We start from the raw sequence: 15,698 nt of genomic DNA on the forward strand, positions 1-15,698 counted from the left end.
GCTGGACTATAAATCAAAACGACAAAGCATCTCAGATGTGACAGTGATCAGAGACTACAGTGCAGACATTTCATCTTATATTTTGGCTGATAACTTTTAGTGTAACAGATTTGACTTAATTTTTTCTTTACACATTTATGGCCTAGAGTGAAACTGAAAAAAAAGACAACAACAAACAACAAACAACAACAACAACAAAACAGACACATATTTTTCAAGTCAATATGCTGTTCTTGGCAATATCTGGATTTAGATTAAACTGGAGGAAGTAGGTCAAGTTGTCAAATATCTTCTCTTGGGGCCGGGCGGTGGCGCTAATGGTAAGGTGCCTGCCTTGCCTGCGCTAGCCTTGGACGGACCGCGGTTCGATCCCCCGGCGTCCCATATGGTCCCCCAAGCCAGGAGCGACTTCTGAGCGCATAGCCAGGAGTAACCCCTGAGCGTCACCGGGTGTGGCCCAAAAACCAAAAAAAAACAAAAAAAAACAAAAACAAAAACAAATATCTTCTCTTAGAATAAACAGGAACAAAATGATATTGGTAGAAGCAGTATGTTCTTTTCCTCCTTTTAAACTCCTAATTTCCAGGTGAAATTCTCATTTCATTAGTATTTACTAACATTGAAGTATATCCCACATAGATTCAGCCTACTCATAGGGGCAATTTAAACATTACCATTCGAGTGAAAATGAACTGAGGAAAATAAAACTGCATTTCACAAATTTGTAAGATGTACAAAATTTAAGTTGTAAAATAAATAATGACTATTTAGTTGTCAACTAAATATCCTTGAAAATATGGCAGCCAATGGGATGTGGTGACTGGCCTTGACTAAGCCGGGTTAGGTGGGAAGACACTGAGGACAGCTTGCTAGTTCTCTTTTTTCACATGGAGAAGAACTTCTAGATACGCAACAAACAGTACTTTACTATGTATTAGAGCCATTGTCAATAGTCGCCATTCTTATCACATTTAGGGTTCACTTACTATGTCTTAACTACTGAACACATTCTGAAAGAGTAATGTTTACATCAAGGGTCTTTGCACCTAATCCACTTGCCGGAAGTTTTCTTCCAAGTATGAACTGCCTAGCTCTGGTGTATCTTCAATAGCTCTCATAGAACACAGCTGGTTAAGAGATGACATAGATTTTTCAGCTCTAAGGTTGATCTTTTTTAACTTAATTCCAGTATTTACTAACAGTAAAAATGTCCACTGATTCAGTCAGTAAAAGCTATAGTTTTCCTAGTAAAAAAAAAACACATCTATTAAACAAAATCCATTCTATCAAATAGTAGATCCACGTGATTTTCCTTGGATTCAATTGAGTGTTTTGCCTTTTCCATTTTTCCAGAGTCACTGCAACTGGCCAAAACTACACCACAAATTTTAGTTTTCTGACCGCAGAGATTCTTAACTGACACACTAGTATTTACCCTAGGGAACATTTAAAGTAGACGAAAAAATTTCAAGTAAATCAACTGTATCCATCCACATTGGCTGGACCAAACAAGTCTCCCAAATCTAGATTTGTAACTTCTATAAATGACACAAATACATTGTACATTCTTAAATAATGAACGCTTACAATATTAATTTGTAAGCCTTTCCACATAAAACGACTCAATACAGAAATGTGAATGGATGAATATTTCTGTCGTAGATAGCAACACTCTCACTTTTCTCTTGTGTGGCTCCTGCTTTGATTTCCTGGTCTCCACAGACTCTAGCATCAGTCACGCTTTGGCTATGAAATCCATTTGGGCTGAATGAGGCAACATTGGTTATTAAGGCTTATTTCTATGATGGAGCATTATCCTTAACTCTGAAGCCGCTTCCAAGGGAACAGTGGGAGAATCGTAGCTATCTTGAATCTTCAGGTTCTGTTTTGATAACTTTCTTTTCTAAAGCAAAAGCTGAGTGAGGGTAGTCTTTTAAAATTCCAAGGCTCTCTGCAAAAAGGGAAAACATAAATTGCATGGATATTTAAAGTCAGTAGATTACACAAACCGAAAACTCTTGACATAAGATTCCTAACTCAGAAATAATATTTCTGGGCAATTTACATCCCCTGAAGCTCTATTGTCTCCATCTATAAAATGGCAGTAACATCTAAAAAGAGAGTTGTGATCTACCAAATGAGGACCATTCCTTGGAATCGTAATTTTCAACCTCACACAAACACTTCAAAATAACGAAACACAATACCTTTAGTTCTAACACTAGAAAAAGCACATATACCCAAACACACGTGTATACATATACACACTGTAAAAAGGATTCTATGAAGCTAACTAGCACTAATAGTTTATCTGAAATTAGGTAGTTCAATTTATTAATTCATGCTTTAAAAAAAGCAAAATTTAAAAAATTTCTTGTGACTCTTAAGAAGAGTCATAATGGTAGTTACCAGTTACTGTATCTGCTAGGTATTCATATACACTAACTTACTTAATCCTTGGAAATCTATACGGTAAAAATTATATATATTTTATAGATGAACTAACTTAAGGTCAGGGCAGCTAAGTATCTCAGAATTAACCCAGTCATGTGTCATGAGCTGAGACAGGGACCCAGGATAGGGCCGACTGGAACCTGTATTAACTGTTCACAATGGTTTCAAATGAGGCCTTTTCAGGCATTCCTTCATTCTACTCTACATAAAACCCCAATTCATCTATAGTGCTGTGAAATAGAGATCAAAAATGGCCCTAAGTCCAATATATAGGAATGCCTTTTCTTTACTTTTCTTTTCTTTTTGTTTGGTTTTTGGGCCACACACAATGATGCTTAAGGGTTACTCCTGGAAATGCGCTCAGAAATCACACCTACTTTGGGGAACCATATGGGATGCTGGGGATTGAACCCAGGTCTGTCCTGGGTCAAGTGCATGTAAGACAAATGCCCTACTGCTGTGTTATCACTCCAACCCCAGGAATGCTTTTTAAACTACCACCTCAAAGGAATTCAAGTTGGCGAAAAATTATTAGTTTTAAAAACTGATGAAGCATTTGGTGGGGGGCTGGAGAGATAGTATAGCAGGTATGGCACTTGTCTTCCTTGGTTGGCTGTGTGCAAGTAAGTGTGCTATTTCTCAGACAGAAGACTAGACTACTTGTGTATGCTGTGGAAAATTTAAGAACTAGAATGTGCTCTTTAGAACAGTATCAATTTTCCAGCTTCTTGGACATTTTGATAGTATTAAGTCATTTTCAATAACACTAAAGTAATAAACATCACAACATATTTAAGACTTTTGGCATTTTTAGCATCTGCTATTAGAAGCTGGAAACAAAGATATAAACTCTCTTGATATATTTTTTCTAAGACATAATTTCCAAGTAAAAATCAGTAAAATTCTTTTTTTTTTTATCTATTAGAATTTTCTACTAATGATCCAAATAAAGGAGTGTGTGTGTGGTGGGGGGAACTGCCACTACAAAAGAAAGAGACAATAAGAATTGTACCTATTAAGAAAATACATCTCAAAAATATTTGAAGGAGATATACATGTCCCTTTAAGTCTTTTGAAATAGTCTGGGAGTGAGGGAGGGACAGGGATAAAATCCAGAGCACAGCTTCACTCTGTGACATGGTCTTGTGGATTCTGAAAAATGGCTCCCAGCAGTAACGTATCAGGAAATGTCCTTGAGCTGGGGGTTTCTCAGAAACCAAATTTGGTAGCAAGCAACAGTCCATAGTGAAGGGAGGTGGGGGAAAAAGGGCCGCCGAGAGCAAATCAGCAGCAGTGGCAGCTTTTTCTTGGGTTTCAGTAAAATTCTAATAACTTGCAAAACTGTATCTCCACTGACTTATAAAAGAATTGGCATTAGTTTCCTCATCTAAAAAACTCCTAATTTTGGTCAAATAACTCCTAAATTTTCTTTAACTCAAAGAATCAAGTGATCTAACACCCTTGATTCTATAGGCCATCTCCATAAACGGGAGAGTCAGATATTTTGAATCTTCAAGCTGATTGATGATTTTCTTGATCATCAAATGGCATTGTTTTCTTAATTTGTCTATCTCACTTTTAGTTCACACAAATGATTGAGCAGCTGACTACAATAAGGTACAGCTTATCCTTTTACAAAATTTGGTTTTCTTCTGAATTACTATCATCCCCAAAATGCACTCATCTGTAATGCTTAGTACAAAGAAATCTTTTAGTACATGAGTTTTCTCATTTTAAGGGGGGGGAGAGAAAACCATGCATTTCACATTATGAAAGTCGGGAAAAGGCAATTACATTACTCAACCTACCCATTTATTATTCAATGTACAATTTTGTACAGGGCCAGAGAGAGAGAGAGTAATAGGATTAAGGCACTTGCCTTGCATGCAGCTGACCCTGTTTCCACCCCTGGGACCACCTGAGCTCAGCAGGAGGGAGGAAGGAAGGGGTTGGCTGATGAGAATTTAAAGATGCTTTTTATTCAAGTGTTATTCTCAACTCATGTTTCACAAGCTCACCTGATGAATGGGACTTGGCCTCGGCAGAGTAAAGTCTACTCAACTCCCCATCCACCACAAAGTGGTGGGGCTGTCGGTTCTGCAAATGAGGCATTTGGAGATTCAAAGGTCTTTCTACTGATTAAAACAGAAAAAGAGAAAGCTGGATGAGTAACATTAAAACACACTATTTGTATTTCTCAAAAACAATTTTTTAAGTCACCTAAACATTCTTCAGAGACCAGAGGTCAAAAGGCACTGGAGAATTTAAATAGTCATTTAAAACTATTTAAGGGAATAATTTAGTAGGGAAAAAGAAGTTGTGCTAGTCTCCAGGTTTTTAATTCTGACAAAACCTTTGAAGGGCTTAACTAATGAAAGAACTAATGAACACATGGAAGACTGAAATTTCTAATCAGCACTCCAACTGACATGTATTCACACTTCCCCTTCTAGAAGGTATTTCTTACTAGTTCAGCCACATGACCAACACATGCTATTAACTAAGAGAAAGTAACACCAGAGAGTCAGAGCTTGGTTTCTGTTTTGCTTCTGAAGTCACAATGGAACTCAGGTACTCAGGAGCATTTCCAGGCTCTGTCCTCAGGATTGACCCTGTGCTCAGGGGACCATATGCAGTGCATGGGATTTGAACCAGAGTTCGCTGCATATAAAACAAGTGCCTTCCCTCCTGCAATTATCTCTGGCCCCAAACCTAATATCTAACACAAACTGTCAAAAGAAGACTTCTGACAAACCCATGGAAAAAAGAGAATAAGACTGACACACAAATCATATTTTGTCACAAGATTGAATCCATCCTACTTATAAGCAAACTGCAGCCCCACTCTGAATACCCAGTGTCACCAATGAGAGTCAACATCTGTTTTATTCACACTTTAGCTTTTAAATTCTTAAGCCATATGCTGTCAAGGACAACTACAGATGTGAAACAAGACTTCAAGTATCACATTTCTGGAGTTGTTTTAAAAGAATGCTCTCCTCCAATATGTGTGAAGGGCATATGACAGTTTAGTTTACTAGATAATTGGAGAATAATTGGTTAAGATAATATTCTTAGTTGGATAGAAATCTTTCAAGGGTAAAGAGAATGGACAAACAGTTTAATGGGCTGAGAATATGTTTTCCATGTGGAATCAGGCCTGGTGTGGAATCAGTCTCTCTAGAAGATTTTAGTAACAAAAATAAAGTCCCTGGGGCCAGAGTAATATCACAGCAAGAAGGTATTTGCCTTGCACGCAGCCAACCAGGAGCAATGTCTGAGTGTAGAGCCAGAAATAACGTCAGAGCACCGTTGATTATGGTCCCAAAACAAAACAACAGCAAAAAATAAAATAAAGGCCCTATAACATTTCTGTTTTTCTTCAAAATTAATACTAGAAGAATGGGTCCAGAAACTAGTACCGGAATTAAGGTGTCCAACTTGCATACAGCTGACCCAGACTTAATCCCTGGGCACGACATTAACCCTGAGCATCACCAGGGTGATGGTCTGGGCAATACCCAGCACCACATTCTCAGATCCTGACATTGAAATACTTACCAGATTGGCTAAGAATTGCTGGTAGGGCCTGAGGTCCCTGACACCTCTTGAGAGACCCCCAATACAAAACAGAAAACTAAAGGGTATAGTTTTATAGTTATATATTGCACAACTCCCCCCATTGTAGTGAAAAGTTCCAGGGAGAAAGGCTTTCTCTTGTTCACTGCTACAATTTCTCACAGTGAAAGCATTTACTTATTTTCCATTTCTGAGCCATCCCCCATGGTGCTCAGGGCTTATTCTTGTCTCTGCACTCAGGGATTACTCCTGGCAGGCTCAGCAGACTACATGTGGTGCTGGGGATTGAACCCAGGTGAACAGTGTGTAAAGCAAGCACCTTACCCACTATACTCTCTCCAGTCCCCTAGAAGAGATATTTCTAAACATAACTGCTGGATGAGTGAATGATAGTAACAAGCTTTTCTTTACATGGCTATTTTTAAAATGGAAAAAACAATGTGTGGTGCCAAAAATCAAACCCATGAAATAATTTTCTTATTTAGGAATCATAGTCTTCTTAACCCAAGAGTTTAATAATTTCCAAAATGAACACCACAAAATATTTTCAAAGGGACAGTAAGTTAAATTGAATCTTGAAAGAAGACAACATGTCTTTGTGCGTATTCATGTCCCTGCATACTGACATAAAATTAAAGTGGCACATAGGAACTAACTGTTAGAAATCTTATAAATAAGATTTTTTGTATTTGTATTTATTTATATTATTTGTAATCTTACAGATGAAGATTTTTACAAATATGCTTTTGTTGATCTTTAAAAAAAATGTTACATATGTTCCCTGGAACCCAATTCTTAGGGTGAAAATGACCTGCCTTGCTGGACCTATCATTCCAACCTTTTACATACAAGATACATGGCAAGTAGTAGGTCATCTTTCGTTTACAGAAATAATACAAATGAAAAAAGGAGCTGACGAGTTATAAAATTGTAGGATGAAGTCTTTACCTTTGGGGCAAAGGGGATAATTTAAAATTTAATCGCAAACCTCTAAAATAATCTCTAGTCCCCCAAATCATGATTTGGAAACCAGCTTTTTCCCATATCTCTTTGGAGTAAGCAGGCTATGGCGGGTCGTATGGACCACTCTGAAGATGTACCTTGTCCATCTGCATTATCACAATTCAGGCCATTAGGGCTGTGCTCCTCGGAGCTTTGTCGATACAGTCCTGCAGACAGTCTCCTCTCTGCCTGCTGCAGTCTCTCATAGCCAGCTTGCGTGCAAAGGAACTCCATCTGCTTTGCCATCACCTTTTCAGGCTGCTAGTAAGTAAAGCACAAATAAAATCAGTAACTACAACATTCTAGATTTTTTTAAATGGCATAAAGATGCCTATTTCAGTTCCAGGAAATATATTTAGTATTCATTAAAATTAGTTCACACTTCATGTGGGATACACATACCCCAGATATGCATAGATGTCTGTATCATCATGTTAAAACATAAAATGTTGGATTTTGTACCAAAAAAACCCCCCACTTTCTGCGCATTCCTATAAAGCTAATTCTGTATCAGCTCTAGAGCAAAATAACTTTCACTTTGTTTTCTAAGGGACTGAGTCCTTTAAAGGTTTTTTTTTTTTTTTTTTTTTTTTTAGGAAGCTCAAAGCAACAGCAACATCTGCTATAAACTGCTTCTAACACATAAGATAAAATCTTGGCATTTTTATTTTAGGATTTGGCACTACAGACTCTGATATGATGACAGTGTATTTGGGGGAGAAAAGGTGTAAAATGGTTGTCTAGAAGAACAAGACAAACACACCTCCCACTAAAATGAAACAATGCAAATTGTGGAACAACAACAAAAAATAAACTTCAAACCCCCAAACCCACCAATGTCAGTAAGGATTTTCACCTTCATCATACACTAAAATACTGCAGTGTTTCCCAACCAATCAGAAAAGACATGTTTCAAGACACAAAATTAGTTGGCTGACATATAAATTTATCTCTGAATGTGTTTTATAATTTTTCATCTCAATACACTGCTCTAAATTCCCAATATGGATATTTGTGGTATCCTGCCAAGGAGATAACAGTCAAAATGCACAGATATAATAAATACCATGCTTTATTAAATAACAAAAAAGCAGCAGCACAGGAGGATGTTATGTAAAATTAGTTACAAAAATTAGGACTCAAACTAGTAATTACCAATAGGTGAAATGATAGTATCTAATAAAACAGGATCGAAGTTTGCATATTTGTCAGAATGTATCGAAACTAGATCAAAAGGAACGTAATGGAGCACCATCAGGTGTGGCCCAAACGCAAAATGAAATAAAAAGAAATCAATACCAGGCTGGAGAGCTAGTACAGTAGGTAAGGCTCTGGCCTTGCATGAAGCCAACCCGGGTTCAATCCTGGTATCCCATATTATCCCCTGAGCCAGTGGTAACCCCTGCGTACCGCCAGGTGTGGCCTCAAAACAAAAAAAACAAAGAAACAAAGGACAAATACCTTAAATCATTTGATTTAAGACAACTACTAATATTTTCAGCAATAGTAATTTTAGTAATATTAGTAATTCAGTAATATTTCTAGGCTGTGATACATGTCTTATTCTCAATAGCAAAAAAAAAAAGGCCAACGAAGAGGTTTAAATTCAACTAAAGTAGTCACTATGAAGAAACAAAAAAAAATTTTGTTTTCTAAAGAGCAATGTAAAACTGACCCTTTAAAATGAGTGCACATGTTACATAATCTAATAGCAAAATACGTGCTATTATGTATCTAATATACTTTCTTTTTCCCTCCCCTGGAGGGTCCCCTAAACAATGCTCAGGAGGCCTGAGGGCTGGAGTCAAGGAGTGTTTGGTACTGCCAGATCCAGAGGTCAGGGGGCCTCCAATGGCCTCCCAGGCAGTACTCACTGGGTGGTGAGTACCAATGACCAAATATGGGTTTTCCACTTTCCACCTCAATAGCTTTGCCCTGAATTATCTCCCCGACCTCTTAGCAATTTTCACCATCATGAACTGACATGCTTTAACAAATCTCACAATGTTGACTATTATTATCTAATGAAAATTGTGTTGATCTCAGATTGTACCCAAGCCCATAAATATGACTTTCTTTTCCCGGCATCACATCGTTCTAGTTTTCCTTTTATCGAGGCTTCCCCAGCAGTTCTGAAGAACTCCGAGGACATTCTGTTGATACACAGTGAGGGTCTAATAGTTCCGTGCTCAGAGTGGTGTCAAAAGCCACCAGGATGATACCATAGTTATGCTGAGTTCCAACCTGGGTCACCCTCCTGGTGCTCATCAGCTCTACTTTCAAGTTTTTTTTTGTTTGTTTTGTTTTTTTGGGGGGGGGGGGAACGGGACACTTGGTGATGCTCAGGGCTTACTCCTGGCTCTGTGCTCAGAAATTGCTCCTGGCTTGGGGGACTATATGGGATGATGGGGGATGGAACCACAGTCGGTCTTAGGTCAGCTGCGTGCCAGGCAAATGCCCTAACACTGTGCCACCGCTCTGGCCCCATACTTTCAAGTTTTTTAAATAGGGAAGTCTTATTTCCTGTTAATTACAACCGATTCTGCTCAGAAATCAAATCATATCCAGTGGTATTGCTATCCTGTTGTTACAGCTGCGACTTTTTGTTTGCTTGTTTCTGAGCTACACTCAGCGATGCTCAGGGATTACTCCTGGCTCTGTGCTCAGGAATTATTCCTGGTGGGCTCAGGGAACCATTTAGAATGCTGAGGATTGAACCTTGAGTTGGCTGCATATAAACCAGAGCCTATCAGCTGTGAAATATTTAAAAGATTCCGAAATAAACTCAATCCTTGGTACTTATAAACTGATGCTAGTTGAATAATCAGTTGTGTGTGTGTGTGTGTGTGTGTGTGTGTGTGTGTGTGTGTGTGTGTGTGTGTGTGTGAGTGTGTGTGTGTGAATCCCAGTGGTGCCAGGGATCATTCCTGCCAGTGGTCGGGGACCCATTAGGGGTGCTAGATACCAATCGTGGGCCAGCTACATGTAAGGCAAACATCCTATCTATATCTTTGGCCTCACAGCCATTTTTATTAACCTGCAAACATCATTACATGACATTAACTGATAGTTTACATTACCTGTGAACTAAGACTGGCAAGTTCTTCATTTTTAGTTTTAGCCTGCTGGAAAAGTGTTTGCATGGAATCCTGAAAATCTGGAAAGCCATCCTGTAGGCCAAAGAATAAGCCCTTTTTAGTTACCTTTATAAATAAAATAACCATATTATTAACACTCAGTAAAAGATTTCTTCCTGGTCACTTATGGTACCATTACCTTATTCTACAGTTAATAACCTCAGTAAAATAAGTGATTGATTAAGAAGCCAAGTCTTACATATCATTAGTAATTATGACAATTGTTAGATGGTAGCACTGGGCAATGCTGCTTTCTTAATTAGTGACAGTTTGTATTTTTGGTATTTAAAAAAAGTTTTTATCTTTATACTGCATGATTTTGGGGGAGATTACTATTACTTTCAAGTTTAGAAAAAAATTCATCCTAAAATAAGTAGTAATCAAAAGTACACTTAGGTTCTCCCAAAGGTTTATTTCTTATCTATTTTTAAAATTCAAATCTAAATCTAAATATCATTTGGTATTTAGAGTGAAATTAAAATACAAAGATAAACCTAATTTTTAGGGGGAGACAAACCAGGGTGATCAAGGACTGATTTATGATATAGCTGATTGATATCATCAATATTAACAGGCCACCCAATTTCTGAATTTCTGAAGAATTCTTCTGATGTGATTTCTCCTTTACCATTTCAAATAACAACAGGCTCTGGAATCTGTACTCTGGCTCTTGGTTCTATAATTAACTACTTCTTTTTTAGTTTGCTTTTGTTTGTGTGTTTGTTTTGGTTTTTGGGCCACACCAGCTGCACTTAAAAATCACTCCTGGCAGACCATATACTAGGATGCTGGGGATCGAACCCGGGTCAGTCCTGGTTGGCCGCAAGCAAGGCAAACACCACTGAGCTATGCTCGGGCCATATCATCGTTTACTACTCCTTCCCATTAGATAAGAATAATTAAGCCTTTCTTTCTTGAGAATCTTCACTTGAAAAAGATAAGAAAGAAAACCTAGCTGTTAGGGCTGCTATAAAGACCAAATGCGATAAAGCAAACAAGACACTTCACATCTAATTATTGCTAAATACTATTACTTGCATTCACCAAATGCAATATTAAAATAGAGCCTTGTGAGCCACCATATTCCCTAAACAACACATTCACCTAAATTATATCTTTACAACTGCAACTCTATTTGAGGTTTTTGTTTTTTGTTTTTTTTTTCCTGCCCATTTATTGCATAATTGAAAACATCATCATAGCATGATTTTGGTGATTTTACTGCAAACTCCAAAAGTACACTTTGTAGAAACTGTCACTCATCCCTGAAACCTTTCTCCCCTAGTTTGGTAAACAAAGGGTGAAACATTCAAACCAAAGTTCTAAGGTCAGAGAGACAGACAGGTAGGAAGCTTGCAAGAGCAAGGTTCAATCTTTGGAAATCCATATGACACCCTCGAGCAGGGGCAGGAGTAAAGCCCCCTGTGCCTGGCTGGGTAAGGCATCAAAAAACCAAAAAAATACCCCAAACCAAAAACAAATAACAAAATTTTTACAGTAACAGAAATAAAGGTAACCAAAGAATTTATCTTTTTTGAAATATGAAAAACTAAAAAAACTTTCCCCATTGATGTCTTTTCAAAAATCATTTCTCCACTGTCATGTGGAGAAAAAGTCATGTTTTTCAAAAATTTCATCAACCTAAGCTCATTTCCTAAGTAAGATTTTATTGTTGTTTTTTTTTTTTTTTTTTTTTTATAAACCTAAGGCATGCGGTAATTCAAGTATTTTCATGGCAGGTCGATATAGAATCGACTTTTTTTTTTTTTTTGAATTACAAGTCTTCCACAGTTATATTTAAGGTACATAAGTGACAGTGAATAGGGCAATTCCCACCACCAGTGTTGACCTCCTTCCACCACTGTCCCCAGCATACATCCCATACCTCCACACTTAGCCACCTGAACTGTTAATGTAACAGGTCCCTTTTGTGCATAGCCTGTTTTAGTTTGGATCTCTTGAGATTCAGCATATTTACAATACTGAAAGTGACTGTCTTTTACATTTCTACAAGAAATTGATTGACTAAGAAGAATATCTAATTATTAACTGATCTAGAATATGTTTTATATAAGTGGATATAGGCTACGTCTAAATGAAAGGTATAGTTATTCCAACTTTTTCCTCCTAACTCTTCAGGTGACCAAAACCCAACTTTCCCTTTGAAAACTCTAGAGCCACACCGGGTATTGCTCAATGGACCATGATGCCAAGGATTAAACACAGGCTCACATTCCAGTCAGTCTTATGTGCTGCCTCACTGGCCCAATAAACTTGCCTTGAAGTTCTCAAGTTAAATGAGGTTAAGTGAACAGAAAACTTAGAAGCTGCTTACTACCCAATTTCTAGGTGTCTACAGTGGACCAATTCCTGACTATCTTCTGAACTTTACATGTCTTTTCACCTAATTCCCATCATAAATAACCCTGGGTTCCCCTCATTTTCTAGCTAGGACACTGACTTCAAAGCCTATGCTCAAATGATCAGATCTTACAGTTACCACATGATGAAATGCTTAAGAGTCAGCAGACATTTCTCTTACAGTTGTTCTTCCTAAGAACTAGTTTTAGTTCTATGATGTACACATAGTTAAAAATCCAATATTGCTACTTAAATTTCTATAATAGTGTCTAGATCATTTCATGCGTGTTTTCCCTCTTCTTTTAAATAGGGAACAATGAGAGAGCCTGGTTAATGCTAGAGCTATTTTCAAGCAAAAACTTCACAGTATAGCACCGGGCCCACAGAAATTATACAATAAATACTGGCTACTGATAATTACTGAGTTCCCTCTAAGACTGCCTATTTCATTGGAGTTTAAAAAATACCATGTTCTGTCTCAGAAGAATGGGCATCGCCCACACACACCTGAACTATGGAAACAACCACAATTGTCTTTAACATTCCCAGGATCCAAGCCTCTACCAGAGAAGACCTACCACTGCTTTGGCATTGACTTACTCCAAAGAGTACTCCCAACACCCAGGCGACTCAGCAAAAGTCTGCATGCAGGGCAGATTGCTCTGCATTTAATGATATGCTGAAACTAGAGGATGCTCCACATCAGCCTGACATCGACGAAAGAAAAGTCTGATACCAACTATAGCTAAAGTGTGCAAAAGTTTCACTGGGACCTTGAGAATGACTGGAGTTGGATAGACTGGTATGCCTGGAACCCAGAGTCTGTCTTACGCCAATAAACTTCTAGGATGAGGCCTTTTTGTAATCAGGTCAAGGACTTTTTTTCCATTTTCTCCATTTTTCTGGACCTATGCAAACATTGGCGATTGCCACTATCACACCTTTATTATATTTTTTTTACTCTTATCCTTTAAGGAAAAAAAAATACAACATACTGAACTTAAAAACAAACTACTGTAGTAGAATGCCTGTCTCGAATACAGGTAGGGGATGGGAAGGGGGGAGAGGGTAATGTTGCACTGGTGAAGGGGGGTGTTCTGGTTATGACTGTAACCCAAATATGTTCATGTTACTTAAATAAAAAATATATTTAATAAAAATAAATAAATAGGGCCCGGAGAGATAGCACAGCGGTGTTTGCCTTGCAAGCAGCCGATCCAGGACCAAAGGTGGTTGGTTCGAATCCCGGTGTCCCATATGGTCCCCCGTGCCTGCCAGGAGCTATTTCTGAGCAGACAGCCAGGAGTAACCCCTGAGCACAGCCGGGTGTGGCCCAAAAACCAAAAAAAAAATAAATAAATAAATAAAAATACCATGTTCTAAGGATTTTATATGCAGGGAGTTTATATATATATTTATATATATATTTAACAGTATATAAGTATAGACCATATATACGGAGTATAAGATAAAAATTTGAGAGATGTTTACAAAGTATAGATATCTTAGAGAATGAGCAATAATAGTGACTATATTGGGGGGGCAGATAGAATATCTGTAATCAGTGGCTTATTCATTCAGCAGTGACAGTTTGCCCAACATGTTCTACACCCTGCAGTGAATTATAGAATCTGTCCAGAGAAGAAAATGAACAAATATTTCAGAAGCACCATGTCAAGGGCCTACTGTCCAGGCTGAGACCAAAAAGTTCTTTAGAGAAAGAGAGCAGCTTCTAAAAGGGAATGAAGGCAAAGAGAACAGGACACATTGGAGAAATCCTGGGGAATACTTGATATGGTTACCATAGTGAGTACATTGAGAAGGAATGAAAGGAAGCCAGATACTCAGGACCAAAGTCTTCGAGGCCTCATTAATCATGCTTAGAATTGCAGACTGGAAGGGAGTGGCACAGAAGAGAAAGTTCAACAGGCTGGATATGTCTTATACTACCTGGCACCATACTGTTAGAGGCAAGAGATGTGGCTCTCAGACAAAATTAAACCAACTGCAGAATTTTGTTTATTTGGTTTGGACCACACCTAGTGATACTCTTGGCTCTGTGCTCAGTTATCACTCTTGGCAGGGCTTGGGTGACTGTATGGGTGCCAGGGATTGACTACATGCAAGGCAAGCACCCTACACACTGGCCCCAACAAACTTTAGATTTCATCTGAAATGCAAAAAGAAGCCCTTGCCCCTCCTTGGAAGAAACTATTCACACCTGCATTTTAGGAAGTCCCATCTGCAGGGATGACAAGATATTCTGGCTTCACTCTGGCCATTAGCAATACAGGAGCCCCTGAGATAAAGGTTTTTTTTTTTGTTTGTTTTTTGTTTTTTGTGGAAACTAGGACTTCAGTGATAACAGTCACTAGAATAAGGAAGCCTAAAGACAGACCAGAAAGCTAAAGAGCTCCACTAGAGATATGTCAAGAGGTGAATGAATCTTCTGGAGGACCTCCAGGAAGAAAAAGTTCTATTGGTAGTTCTCTGATTTTAGCGCTTGAGGCGGCCTGAAAGCAGGCACCTAGATCTAAGTGGTCCAGTTCATCAACAGGCCAAGTACACCCAGGCCACAACCAGGAGGCTCCAAATCCTTGGCATTGTTGTGGCTTAGAGAAGATGCTGGTAGTGACCAAGTCTTTTCATGCAAGTCAGTAATGTGTAATCACAGACCCAGAAAATTAATTTTGCTGCTTCCAAGCTCTCCATTCTTCAATGAAGATGAGGCTTTCGGTTTTATCTGCACAATGGAGGTTTCTAGAGATTTACTCAAGTAATGCCAACAATGAATGCTGTAATCAAGTACTCATTGCTACGAAAATAGATGAAAATTGTTTTTTCTAGGTTCTTTAACCACTGAAAAGCTAGAAGGAGGAATATTAAATTCTACATGTAGAAAGAGGAGTTTTGAAAAACAGATGCTATTCCAAGACATGCAATAAGCAGTAAATTAACAACATTCCAGTCATCAATCTGTGCGTGGTCTTTCTGCAGACAGGTACACAATCATTCTGACTTTCTCCCATAAACTCGAACAACTCATCATGGACAAGGAAAACTGGGTTTCAATAGCAATTACTTCATGACATAAAAAATTATATAGCTGAAGGGACTCAAGATATATGACTTAGAAATAAAAGCGAGACACTGCCCCAAGACTCG

The 15,698-nt window shown here is 38.2% G+C and overlaps 1 protein-coding gene across 1 annotated transcript in view; it reads right to left on the bottom strand.

Moving 5' to 3' along the window:
- Nucleotides 1-1,674: 1,674 nt before the first annotated feature.
- Nucleotides 1,675-15,698, bottom strand: part of NAB1 (NGFI-A binding protein 1) — a 51,979-nt gene continuing 37,955 nt past the window's right edge. The window contains 4 exon segments of the mRNA XM_049773335.1: nucleotides 1,675-1,951; nucleotides 4,473-4,589; nucleotides 7,134-7,296; nucleotides 10,116-10,205. Coding sequence (XP_049629292.1) covers nucleotides 1,863-1,951; nucleotides 4,473-4,589; nucleotides 7,134-7,296; nucleotides 10,116-10,205 — 459 coding nt within the window. The 3' untranslated portion in view covers nucleotides 1,675-1,862.

The sequence above is a fragment of the Suncus etruscus genome, chromosome 5 (genome assembly GCF_024139225.1).
Source record: "Suncus etruscus isolate mSunEtr1 chromosome 5, mSunEtr1.pri.cur, whole genome shotgun sequence".
In the NCBI taxonomy this organism is placed as follows: Eukaryota; Metazoa; Chordata; class Mammalia; order Eulipotyphla; family Soricidae; genus Suncus; species Suncus etruscus.